Source organism: Diachasma alloeum, unplaced genomic scaffold (genome assembly GCF_001412515.2).
Source record: "Diachasma alloeum isolate Michigan unplaced genomic scaffold, Dall2.0 Dall_scaffold_00443, whole genome shotgun sequence".
Classification (NCBI taxonomy): Eukaryota; Metazoa; Arthropoda; class Insecta; order Hymenoptera; family Braconidae; genus Diachasma; species Diachasma alloeum.
Window position 1 is genome coordinate 381,740 of NW_021680582.1, and position 12,543 is coordinate 394,282.

Sequence of the window (12,543 nt, forward strand, 5' to 3'; positions counted from 1 at the left end):
GAGTGGAATTACCCCATTATCCACAAAACGCCAATATTTTCCCAACAATGTATCATCGTTTACTGATTCCTGTATTTACATTCCGTAAATTTTCCCAGAAATCCATCGATCGTGACACAATTATCCCCAGGCATTTGAACTCGGCTTATCTATCGCGCACACCGATGATCTCTTCAGTTGAACCGACCGGAATAAATGTAATAAATATTTTATTTCAAATGACTGATAAGAATTCAGGAAACGTGAAATCACGATTCAGTTTCATGTCTAATCTCACCTCCACGATTTAACTCGAAATGCAGAGCACATCCTGCGAATGATTTTCCCATGTTATATCTAACCGAATAATGGCTGATTTCAAAATGAAAAGGCAAGTGCCCCACGAATGAAAGCGAGTTTGGAAGCATTAAAAAAAATGAGTATCTTTTTATGGTATATTTTTTGTCTTCCTCGGCTCCGCGAATGAGCTACTTTTACTTTCACGTTGAAGTTGCTACAAAACATTGCCGGCGCGCGAAATTACCCAAACACTTTAAAGAAGCTCACACACCATTGAAAATAACCGCTTTCCCCTCTTGAAAGTGTCTGCTCTCTCATTCATTCTTTTTATTCCCATTATCCAGTGTTGATGGACAAAAGGGAGATGTGATTTACGGCGAAGACAGGGATCGGCATCAACCATTAAATTATTAAAATTACGTCGAGGTGCACCTTAAAATGATTATGGGTCACTTATCTTCATTGAAATTTGAGAAATAACAAAATAATTGGTAATCTAAATTGTCAATTGGCTGTTGAGTAAATTATTCTATAATGCTAAATTTCATAAAAGGATTTTTCAATTAGTCAAATAATCGTCGATCTTCCGAACTGAATTTGAATATTTAATTGATGATTAATTTCATAGTTTAACAATTGTTTTAACTTCATTTAAAATTTATGATTGTGCCGATGTCAGTCATTCCCGAAGAAAGAAAAAGAGCTGTGCACGCAATTTATTCATTATTTCGACTAAATTGCCTGAAAAACTTGCAGAAAATCCATGTTTTTTTAATCTAATCGAAAGATTACAGAACCCAGAATTGGGCAGTATTTTAATATTTTAAATAAATATTGGATATTTCATTCTACCGAAACAAACATTAAATAATATTCACTAATTTATTTCACTATTTAAATCTCCATGAAATAGTGCATAATATTTAGCATAATTATTTTATTTGACTAACCCTGTGACTAATACTTCGAAAATTGTTCTTTCAGTTCTAATTTTACCGGCAAAAAAAAATATTTCAAGTAATAAAATGAAAAAAAAAAAGAAAATTCTCGATCGAATTATTTAAATACTTTTCATTTGTCGTGTTCGATAACTCCAGGAGTAATAATTAATCATGAATAATGAAAAATTATATTACATTGGAGGGAAACGATGATCTTGAAAGAACCGAAAACAATTGTGCACAACGAAAACGAAAGCAACGGGAGAAAAAAATTGAAATAAAGAGATAAGCCCGAATGATCTGTCACACTGATGGCAGATCATGCAGTAGTGAGTCCAAGTTCCATTTGAATCATTTCCCTCACCGAGAGGGACTGACACACGCGAGTGTCACTCACACAATGACAAAACGAAAAGAGATTGTTGGGTACGCGTGAGCCATTCTGTGTGGAATCGTGTGTTTGTATCGGCGGTATTACGAGGTAGTAGGAGAAGAGAACGGAGAGAAATAGAGATAGCGAAGAGGAACGGAGCAGTTGCCAGCTGGTTGTCGTTTCGAGTGTAGCGTTAACGCTGGAATGAAATAAAACTGCTACCTCCAGAGGCCTATTATCGTGGACAGAGGACGAAATTTTGTTTTCAAAAAATTCACCCGAGACAGTTGAGCCATGACGTGGGCTGGAGTTGTCATTGAGTTCAGTGGAAAATAGTTGATTAGTCAGACGTGATGTTTTTCGGAAGTTTTATCGAGTGAGCAATAACAATGTCGTCGGTATTTTCAAAGTTAATAGACAAGACGTCAGCGAGGTACGGCGTCAGGCAGGAAACACTGACACGCGGAGTTGTGGGAACTGTCACGGCGTTATATCTTCTCAAACTCACGTATCCCCACATTGTCAAGCTCACCAGCAAGCTCAATGCGAGTAAAAAGCCCGCGATATCGCCCAATGAGGCGCTGAAGAATGGCAAAACTGGTGGGAAAATATCTTCCACAAAGAGAATTCCCAATGTCGGACTCGACAGGGCCTTTGTCAAGCAACTTCTTGAGCTTCTGAAGATCATGGTACCGGGATGGCGCTCGAAAGAAGCTGGACTACTGACATGCGCAACTGTAACACTACTGGCTAGAACATTTTTGTCTGTTTACGTAGCCACTCTCGAGGGACAAATTGTCAAGAGAATTGTCCTCAAGGATGCTCGGGGCTTTTTTAAAATGCTCGCCAGGTGGTTTGCCATTGCATTCCCAGCTACTTTCGTTAATTCAGCCATTAGGTACTTGGAGGGAAGGCTTGCTCTCAGCTTTAGGTACAGCGGAATAATTCCTGTTATTTACTCCATTACAATTACGTACAATCTCTTTTCTCATTGTTGTGATTCTCGTGACTATTGAATTGCAGAGAGCGACTCGTTCAGTATGCCTACAAGATGTACTTGTCTCAACAGACGTATTACAGAGTTTCGGCGCTCGATAATAGACTCGGGGGGGCTGAACAAAGACTGACTGATGATTTATCGGAATTAGCTTCTTCTATGGCACATTTGTACTCGAGCTTGACGAAACCTCTGCTCGATTGTGCACTTGTGGGAATCGCTTTGGTATCTTTCTCACATAGGATGGGGGCCAGGACGATACCAGGTAAATAAATCGATCGATTTGGTTCGAGGAGAGTTTTTGGCATTTTGTTCTCCGAATTTTTATCTCACAGTTTCATTGAAATTTCAAGAAATTTTAAGAAACTTCATTTTACTTAATCCATGAACATTAATAGAACTTGGAAACATTCGGGGAAATGTATTCTTGAATTAACGTTTTGACTAAAAAGTCATTAATTTTCACTGAAATATGAAATTTCGTAATTTTCCCCCCCAAATTAAATTCACATCTCACTCTCCTAAACATTTCTTGTCACCTGTTGATGAAATTTAATTTTTCTTCAAGCAATCTACCACTCACCATCTCAGAAGCCACTTTTGCGTCATGATAATCATATTATTAATTAATACGTCATGAATAACGCGATGCTAATGAACTAATGAATTCCTCAGAGGAGCACTTATATCTCCTCGTGGAATCAAAAACAAGTTTATCTAATCACGTGTAGATATTTCTCGATCGTTCGACTGACCTTTTAAGCAGTAAAGTCTCATTACCCTCGAGACATTGAGAAAACGAGATCAATCTCTCCGTCGAAGGAATCGCGCAATTCTCGCTCTTATCGTCCGCTATTGCAGGACCATTGTTGGCGGCCGGTGTTATAGCAATAACCGGTCAGGTGCTCCGACTGGCGTCACCCAGATTCGGCCAACTCGTTGCCGAAGAGGCCAACAGACGTGGACGACTCAGAGAGGCGCATGCCAGGATCAGTGCACATGCTGAGGAAATCGCTTTCTATGGGGGACATAACACTGAGCATCGCTATCTCACAACAGCTTACAGAGCTCTTGTCGTTCATCTGAGGAAGGTTTTGGCTCTCAAACTGTGGTATGTCATGCTCGAGCAACTTCTTATGAAGTACGTGTGGTCCGGGACTGGATTACTCGTTATTGCTATGCCACTTTTGTATACGAGCTCCAAGACCTTGGCTAGGAACGCTTATAACGATGGCGATGGTAAGCATGAAGAATTTTTGTCACAAGAATTTTTTTCAAGAACTATTGTAAGTTATTTCACTGTTTTACTATTTTTTTTCAATACATTCTTTCTTGTGACATCATTTTGCTTCGTTTTTTGTGGAAGAAGTTGTTTTAATTGCTCGGAATTGTTTTTTGAGGGGATGTTTTTTTCTCGAATTTAATACTCTTTGATGATTTTTCTTATTTGGAAAAGGAAATTTATACCTTCCGGTGGATTAAGAATCCTTGAATGGATTTTTTTATCTCCAAACAGATGTTTTTTAACCATTTTTCAAATTGTTTCAAATTATTCGATTTCTTATGATTTTTCAATCATTTTTTTCTCATTTATTTCATGTTAAAAATAAAAATTGTGAAATCCATATCTTGTTGTCCATTAAGAATTCTTGATTGGACATGTGTTAAATTCTTTATTTGAAATCGTTTGCGATGATCTGACCTTATAACAATTTTTGAATCGTTTTCTGACACTATTTTCTCATTTATTTTCCATGAAAGTGAGAAATTATGAAATTGATTTAATAACTTCCCATTCCTCACTTTCAATCCATTCCATTCAATTGATTTGTTATAAAAGTGTCACAATTTATAGCTTCCATATCTTCCCGTGAATTATGAATTCCTGAATGAATGTTATTCTCGCCGAATGGATGTTTTTTAGTCGAGGAAAACGAGTTCTCGGACGGGGGTTAATTAAGGAGACGCGAATAGACCCGACTTTTTACTGCGTTCGTGAGACTTTGTTTTGTCATCCGGAGATGATATGGATTTTTTTTTTTTTCGAAAGTAAATGTCTCTTGAGTGCACTCAAGCAATTTGTTATCAACGAGACAATTTTAATTTTATTCTGAAATTAATTCATTATTATTCATTATTTTATGTGCGATCCACATCATGAATTTTTACGAGATGAAGGTCGTTGTGACGAGGTCATTTCGGATGCTGCTAGCTGTGACCCAACTTATCGAATTTTGGCACAAGGTCAAATTTGCATGTCTGGTATTCTGGGTTGTTTCAAGATTTTTCCGATGTATCGATACTGCGAATGCAATCGTCGAAAGTTTATAAATGTCTTGGTCAATGTGATCTTATAAATAGACGTTTGCCTTTCATACATGGAAATAATGCATAATTAAATTGCATCAATTAATTTAAAAAATTAATCGAGTGATAGAAAAATCCAATCGAATTCAATTCAACTGCCGGTTTTGATTTTTAAAAATCACAAATTGATAATTTTTTTCTCGAGTATTTGATAATGACCAATAATTCGATATTCAATTACATTAATTGATCTAAAAAAGTGAAGAGTGAAGAAAAAAAATCCAAGTCAATTCAACTGCGAATTTGACAAAAAACATCACGAGAGGATGAGAAAAAAATTGGCTTCGACGATTCAAAATGATGGAACTCCTCTAATTAATGCAATTAATCCTGCAGGAGGTGTCAGCGAACGCACTCGGTACCTCACGACCTCGAAAAATCTCCTCAGTTCAGGTGCCGATGCCGTGGAGCGACTCATGTCCTCTTACAAGGTAATTTTCCGACACTAAAACCTCAGTCATAAAAAAGAATTAATAAAATTAGCGACATCATAGTCTGCTGACATGAATAATGCAAGCTAAATTCCTCCGTTCATAAAAACTTCGTGAACTCAGATCTGCATAATTGATAAACAAGGAGAAACAATTATTCTCGCCTGCCCCTTCGCCTCTTTTATAATCAAACATGAAAAATCAATCAATCAGACGCATAATCGAAATCAATAATTCATCGTTGATGACCACTTCTGCTGTCAGAGATTAGACGGAAATTAATAAACAAATTATGAGAACAATTGAATTCATGCAACTTTTAGTGCCTTTCCATGAAAAAAGGGCAGGTTTTACTGTTAGACAGGAAAATTTATCCTTTTTGTGTCATATTTTTCACCATTTGAAATAAAAATCCTTGAAACATACTCTTGATCCACTAATTGAGTGCAGTAATTTTTCGCTGATTTTTTTCCATAAAAATTGAATCCGTAATTTGCATTTTCTCGAAGATTTCAAATACGTAACATACAATAATTACCAAACGACAAGCATCAATTTTTTAATGCAATTTAGTTTTTGCTTTTCATCTAATTCATGTAGAATTTTGTAGTGAAATACTAGACTAAATTAGTCAATACGATTTCATTTTTCATTCCGTCAGACGAAACTATAAAATACCTATTTCATTTTAATTTCAGAAAGCCAAATAAATAAATTCCATTTGATCGATCGAAGTAGTCCTCTCGCGATATCTATTTAAAATAGCATTTCTCTTTGATTTTCCTGAGATAGAGCCCACTCTTATTTATCTAAACCCGCAAAAAAAAATTAAATTCATCACTCGATGATTCAGGAATTAGTAGCGCTCGCCGGTTACGCAAACCGCGTGAGTGAGATGCTGGAGGTCTTCAAGGACACAGCCCTCTGTAAATACCAGAAAAACGTGGTGTTGAGCCAGCAGCTGATCCGCGGCTCCCCTACGAACGGATCCCTCTCGTGCGAGAAGATCCTTGAGTTCAGGGACGGAGCCCCAGTGATAAAGGGGATCATCAAGGAGTCCCTGGACGGCAGTATCGCCCTGGAGAACGTCCCCATTGTGACCCCCAACTGCGAAGTGATCGTGCCAAGTCTGACGATGACGATCAAGCCAGGAGATCACTTGCTGATCACTGGACCCAACGGTTGTGGCAAGAGTTCTCTCTTCAGGATCATCTCGGGCCTCTGGCCCGTGTACGGAGGGACCTTGACTCGCCCTGGGGACTCTTACCTCATTAGAACCGGAAGGTCCGCCATGTTCTACATCCCCCAGAAGCCTTACATGACTGTTGGCTGCCTTCGGGAGCAAATTACCTACCCCGCGGACTCCACGAACGCCGGCTGCACTGACGAGGAGCTTCTCCAGCTGCTGGACCTTGTGGATCTTCGGTGTCTCGCTGAGAGGGAGCCCGAGGGACTCGACGCCATGGGAGACTGGGACTCCACACTCTCTGGGGGGGAGAAACAGAGGGTCGCGATGACGAGGCTGTTCTATCATGCGCCGCAGTATGCGCTGTTGGACGAGTGCACCAGCGCCGTCAGCCTTGAGGCCGAGGGACTCATGTACGAGACCGCTAAACAACGGGGAATCACCCTTTTGACTATTACTCACAGGGTCTCATCGCTGGCCAAGTATCACAGGTTCGTGCTCAGGTTCGATGGGGAGGGCGGCTGGAACTTTGGACTCCTGGAGGGGAATGATGCCGGGGGGAATGCCGTTGGGAGAGACGTCAGGAGCGATGGGGGAAAGGATTCAAGGGGGAATAAATTGCAGGTAGAGAATTATTTGTTATTGGCGTTTATTGATGCTGAAGAAAATTGTTGGGATGATTTGGAGGTTACTCTTGAAGATTGAGGTTTATTACTCATTGAGGTTTAATAAAATTTGAAGAATTTCGTCACTGGAAATTGAAAATTTTAGGGAAAAATTCAATGGAATGTCTCGTTTTAGAATTTCATTGAATTTGCAGTGAAATCTATTAATTCTTATTTGTTAGTGGTGTTTATTGATGCTGAAGAAAATTATTGGGATGATTTTGAGGTGTTATTCTTGAAGATGGATTTATTGAGGTTTAAGTACTTTTAAGAATTTTTAATATTTTACGAAAATTTGAAATTGAAAATTTGATGGAAAAATTCTGGTAAATATAGTCTCGTTTTTTAGTTAATTGAGAATTCACCGGAATTTGGTGCAGAATATTAATTTTGATTGAAAAAAATTAAATTTGGAAATTCACGTTTTAGAATTTCATTGAATTTCATGAATTTGTTGCAGGAAATTCGTGATTTGGTTACGGAAGACACTCAACAGCACGGCATCAGCTGAAAACGCGCATGATTTCTTAATTTCGTGATGATGATTATGGTGGCGTTGTGGTGATTAGGACAATTTTTATAAACAGACTATTGTATATTTAAATGTTATCGAATGCAGTCAATTGTGAAGTGGTAAAACATGGTGAAAGAGATGACAAGCGACGTTTTCCTCGGTAAAAAGGTTCACATTGACTCATGAAGGTCCGCCACTCCCCTTCTGAGCTACGTTTTATTTTTTAGATTGGAATCTACGATAAATCCTCCCCGAAGAATATGTGAAATGTTTATCTTTTGCTACCAGACAGTATTTCGTAGCATACATAAATAAATATGTGAGATGGAAAATTCTTAATTATTTCTCATCCTATTCCTCCAATACACTCAGTACCACAGAAAATATTCTATAAAAAAATCAATAGAATTGAATTTTTCTATGCAATATATTGAGATATTTTCTATAGAAACTCTTCGGCCCAAATTCTTCAAGTGTTTTTGTTTAATTTTTTCCAGGAGACAAGTAGAAAAATCATTTGAAAAAAAATTTAGATAATTGATGTCAAGGGATTTCTATAGAAAATGTCTCAATAAAAAAAAGTTTAATAGAAAAATGAAATTCTAGTGATTTTTTCTATGGAAGAGTTTCTATTGGACATTTTCCAAAAAAATCGGAAATGCGAAATTCTTTAATAGAATTCCCTAAACTTTAATAGAATTTTCAATAACAGTGCAACAGAAATCAACAGAAATAGCGAATAGAAAAGTTCAATAGAAATCAACAGAATCGAATTCTATCGAATTCACCATTTTTTTCTATGAAATGTTTTCCTGCGTCCGCTGGTATGTGTGACGCTGAATGAGTGAAAATTTCTGGTGCCTCGAGTGCGCAAGAAACCACTTGCGTCACTCAATGTTGCAATTTCCATCATTCATACACGTCGATTGAAAAATTCTGCACATTTTCTCTGACCGAGGGAATGAATAAATCAGTTTCCAGGGGTCAACGCTCGATTTTTTCCGCCTTTTCTCCCAGTATTTTTAGAATTTTGTCACTGTGGGAGAGAGAATGAAGAGAGAAATTAATTAACGCATTGACGCTGTGTTTTCAAGGGCCGTCGAGGGCTCGTGGAGAACAGTTGGAACGGCGGGGGCCGGAGGGGGGCGAAGAGGGGGCGACAGACGAGAGAGGGAAAATGGGGGTGGGAGGTAGATGCTAGGGGAGGGAAGACCCGCAATTTCCGATGAGCTTACCTCCGGGAAACCCTCTAAAGGCTAAACGTCGATACCGGGACACAGAACAGCCAGGGCTAGTCAGCCATCTTGAACAGAGTAGTCGACTACGCGGGGGTTGTATATCATGTACATTCAATGAACAAGTCGAAACTAATGCAATTCACCTTTAATTCTATCCAGCAAGCGAGAGCGTTTCAGAGTGAAAGGAGAGGCTGAAATGTTTCAATAAAATCGAGATAGATTTTTACTGATTCCTTCGGTGAATGATCAAACAGAAGACTTTTTTATCAATTAACATAATACGGTTTTTTAAATTAGCAATTAACGATTTTTTAAACCAAAACAATTGCCAATAATTTTTTGTCAATGTCAATTTAATTGATTTGCATAATAAAGAATGAAAACATGAGGGAAAAAAATGTTTCGGATTTTTGTGGGAAAAGCTGAAATGTTTCAAGAAAATCGAGATAGATTTTTACTGATTCCTTCGGTGAATGATCAAACAGAAGACTTTTTTTTATCAATTAACATAATACGGTTTTTTTAATTAGCAATTAACGATTTTTTAAACCAAAACAATTGCCAATAATTTTTTCTAAATGTCAATTTAATTGATTTGCATAATAAAGAATGAAAACATGAGAGAAAAAAATGTTTCGGATTTTTGTGGGAAAAGCTGAAATGTTTCAAGAAAATCGAGATAGATTTTTACTGATTACTTTTCTGAATAATCAAACATAATACGATTTTTTTATTATTAATTGAATATTTTTTAAACCAAAACAATTGCCAATATTTTTATTATCGATGTCAATTGAAAAAATAATGAGAGAAAATTTTTTTCGGATTTTTTCAGGAAAGGCCAAAATGTTTCAATAAAATCGAGAAATATTTTTACTAATTCCTTTGAAGAATGACAAAAATCGTTTAAAATTCTTTAATAACAATTGATTCTCCCTCCGATCATCATTGTCAATTAAATTGATTTGAATAACACAGAAAAAAATGAAAAAAAAATTATCTCCAAAAGTATCAAATTTCTTCTTACTTTAAAAATGAGAACAGCTGGTCATTGAGTAAATAAGTAGTATTATTCTTACCCTTTAGGATTACTTCTTCTTTTCCGTTGTCTTTGGAAGGAATACGACCGATTGAATTACCAGAGGATGGCGCGTGCCAACGACCGCCCTCAAAGCGGAAATGCAACCGAACATGACAGAAGAGAATGAAAACGTTAATCTCTCGATTGAGAAACATTCGCTTATTTCAGGAGGACGAGTCTATCGCCCGTCCCGATGACAAGATAAAATCCACTCATCAGCGATAAAGAATTATGCTGGGGTGTATTAAACCGAGGGGATGCGACCACAAAGTTTAATTACGCTGCATCCTCCTGTGGGTTTTATCGCGTGCCGGGATTATCCGGTGGGCAATCACTTAGCTGATAGACCGTGTCATACAGCCTAGTGGACCAATCACTCAATTTTTTTTCTCGTCTTTTGAACTGGTGCTTCGGGGGGCTGTAAGCCGGGATTCTGATCACCAGTTACCGCACGGCCCCCGATTTATTCAGGTGGAGGTAAACACAGGTGTTGCTATCTCCCGGAATCATCGCGGTGTTTGATTTTTAGGGGGCAGGGGCGTAGTTGTAGTCGATGGGAATTAATTTTAATGTTTGTATTTTGTTTGGATGGATTTATTTCATACAAATTTATTTGATATTGTGATTCTATGCTTTAAAGTCTTTTATTATCATCATGAATGATACAAAATTATTAAAGACGTGCGGTAGGAGAAACAAAGTAATTATGAACGATTTTATGATTGTCGAGAGGATTTAATGTCATTTGGACAAATTTAGGTGAAGCTATTCTTGAACTTATTTTTTTTATTCTTTAAATTCGTTGCTATCTCCCGGAATCGTCGCGGTGTTTGATTTTTAGGGGGCAGGGGCGTAGTTGTAGTCGATGGGAATTAATTTTAATGTTTGTATTTTGTTTGGATGGATTTATTTCATACAAATTTATTTGATATTGTGATTCTATGCTTTAAAGTCTTTTATTATCATCATGAATGATACAAAATTATTAAAGACGTGCGGTAGGAGAAAAAAGTATTTATGAATGATTTTATGATTGTTGAGAGGAGTTAATGTCATTTGGAATTCATGTGTGAAGAGCGGAAATTAATTAACTATTTCCCGAAAATTTATTAAAAAATATTTTTTAATTTTCAATTGAGAAATCGTAATTTTTTTACTGCTAAAAAATTTGGGATGTCATTGAATTTCCACTGAAATTAAAGAAATGAATTGAAATTGAATGAAATTAAGGAAATCGAGATGAATTAATTTTTTTTATCGTTTTTTTATCGTTTTTATTCGCTAAAAAAAAATTATAAAGACAAATTTTTATTCTAAAAAATCTTATAAATTAAAATTACCTACGTTTCTCTCCTAAAATAAATTTCGTTGAATCAATGCATTTTGATGTTCCATTTTCATCTGAATAGTTCTGTCTCATCAATGAATTCACCCCACTATGAAAAAATGTGAAAAAAAAACCCGGTCAACGAGAATAACTTTTGGGTCCTTGGGTAAATACCACGGGCCCAATCGGCCGGCAACATGTAAGACAATACTTTTATCATGGAAGTTAAACCGTTGTCCCAAGTGAGAAGGAATATCCCATAGCATCCTGACGATGTGTCCACGCGGATGATTCTATCGGATATATTGATGAAAAAATAATACCGGCGACATATCGTCAACCCAATCCTCTTTAACAGGCGCGATGTGGTCGACTTCCCTTTCCTGTTTCCACGTTACATCGGAACTAGCCGACGAGTCAGGTGTGTCCCCGCTGGAGAACTCCACGCGGAGTGGGTAACACGATCTCGGGGGCACATGTGACGAATGGGACATTTTTTTTCTACATTTGTTAATGCCAAATGTTCACAAAAAAATTGAACAAATTGCGGAGAATTCTCTGAATTAATGTGGGCACGACAAAATTTCACAGAAAAAACGCAAATTGCGAGTTTCAGGGAAAATTAGAATGGATTTCTATTGAACTTTTACGAAAATTCTATTAGTTTTTCACTGATTTTCAGCGAGTTGCTTTTTTTAGAAAATGTCTAATAGAAATTCTTTGACATGAATTTTATTAATTCGTAAAGCATTTTATCAATAGATTTAATCCTGCAATTGGTCATGCAATTAGTGCATTCTAAGTAAAAATTGAATGAAATATTAAACATTGCGACATTTATTTAGTCCCTTCGCTTGTATTTTAGGGTATGAAATTGATTATTTACCCTGATTAATCCACGTTTTCAATGATTTTTATTTTTCATTTGAAATCGCACCATTTCCTCCGAAAATATTGATAATTTAACGAACTGAATTTCACACTCGTCATCAGCTATTAATTAATACCCACCATTTCACTAATTAAAAATAATATTGCAATAAAATTAAAAATTGCAATAATTAATTTAAAAAAATATTTCAATTATATGAAGTGACGACAAAACTAAATGTTAAAAAATATTGTCAAATAAACTGAAATTTTC

At 36.7% G+C, this 12,543-nt stretch overlaps 1 protein-coding gene across 1 annotated transcript; it reads left to right on the plus strand.

Moving 5' to 3' along the window:
- The first annotated feature begins 1,678 nt into the window (after window positions 1-1,678).
- On the plus strand, window positions 1,679-8,085 carry LOC107042323 (ATP-binding cassette sub-family D member 1). Its single transcript, XM_015263322.2, has 6 exons — window positions 1,679-2,524; window positions 2,617-2,855; window positions 3,452-3,829; window positions 5,294-5,388; window positions 6,242-7,198; window positions 7,700-8,085. Exons 1-6 carry the CDS (start codon window positions 1,983-1,985, stop codon window positions 7,748-7,750), a joined length of 2,262 nt encoding a protein of 753 aa, XP_015118808.1. The 5' UTR covers window positions 1,679-1,982; the 3' UTR covers window positions 7,751-8,085.
- Window positions 8,086-12,543: the final 4,458 nt, after the last annotated feature.

Coding starts and splice junctions, on each gene's coding strand:
- LOC107042323 (XM_015263322.2), top strand. CDS start 1,983: ATGTCGTCGGTATTTTCAAAGTTAATAGACAAGACGTCAGCGAGGTAC. Junction 2,856..3,451: donor GGGGGCCAGGACGATACCAG/GTAAATAAATCG, acceptor CCGCTATTGCAG/GACCATTGTTGGCGGCCGGT. Junction 5,389..6,241: donor GACTCATGTCCTCTTACAAG/GTAATTTTCCGA, acceptor TCGATGATTCAG/GAATTAGTAGCGCTCGCCGG.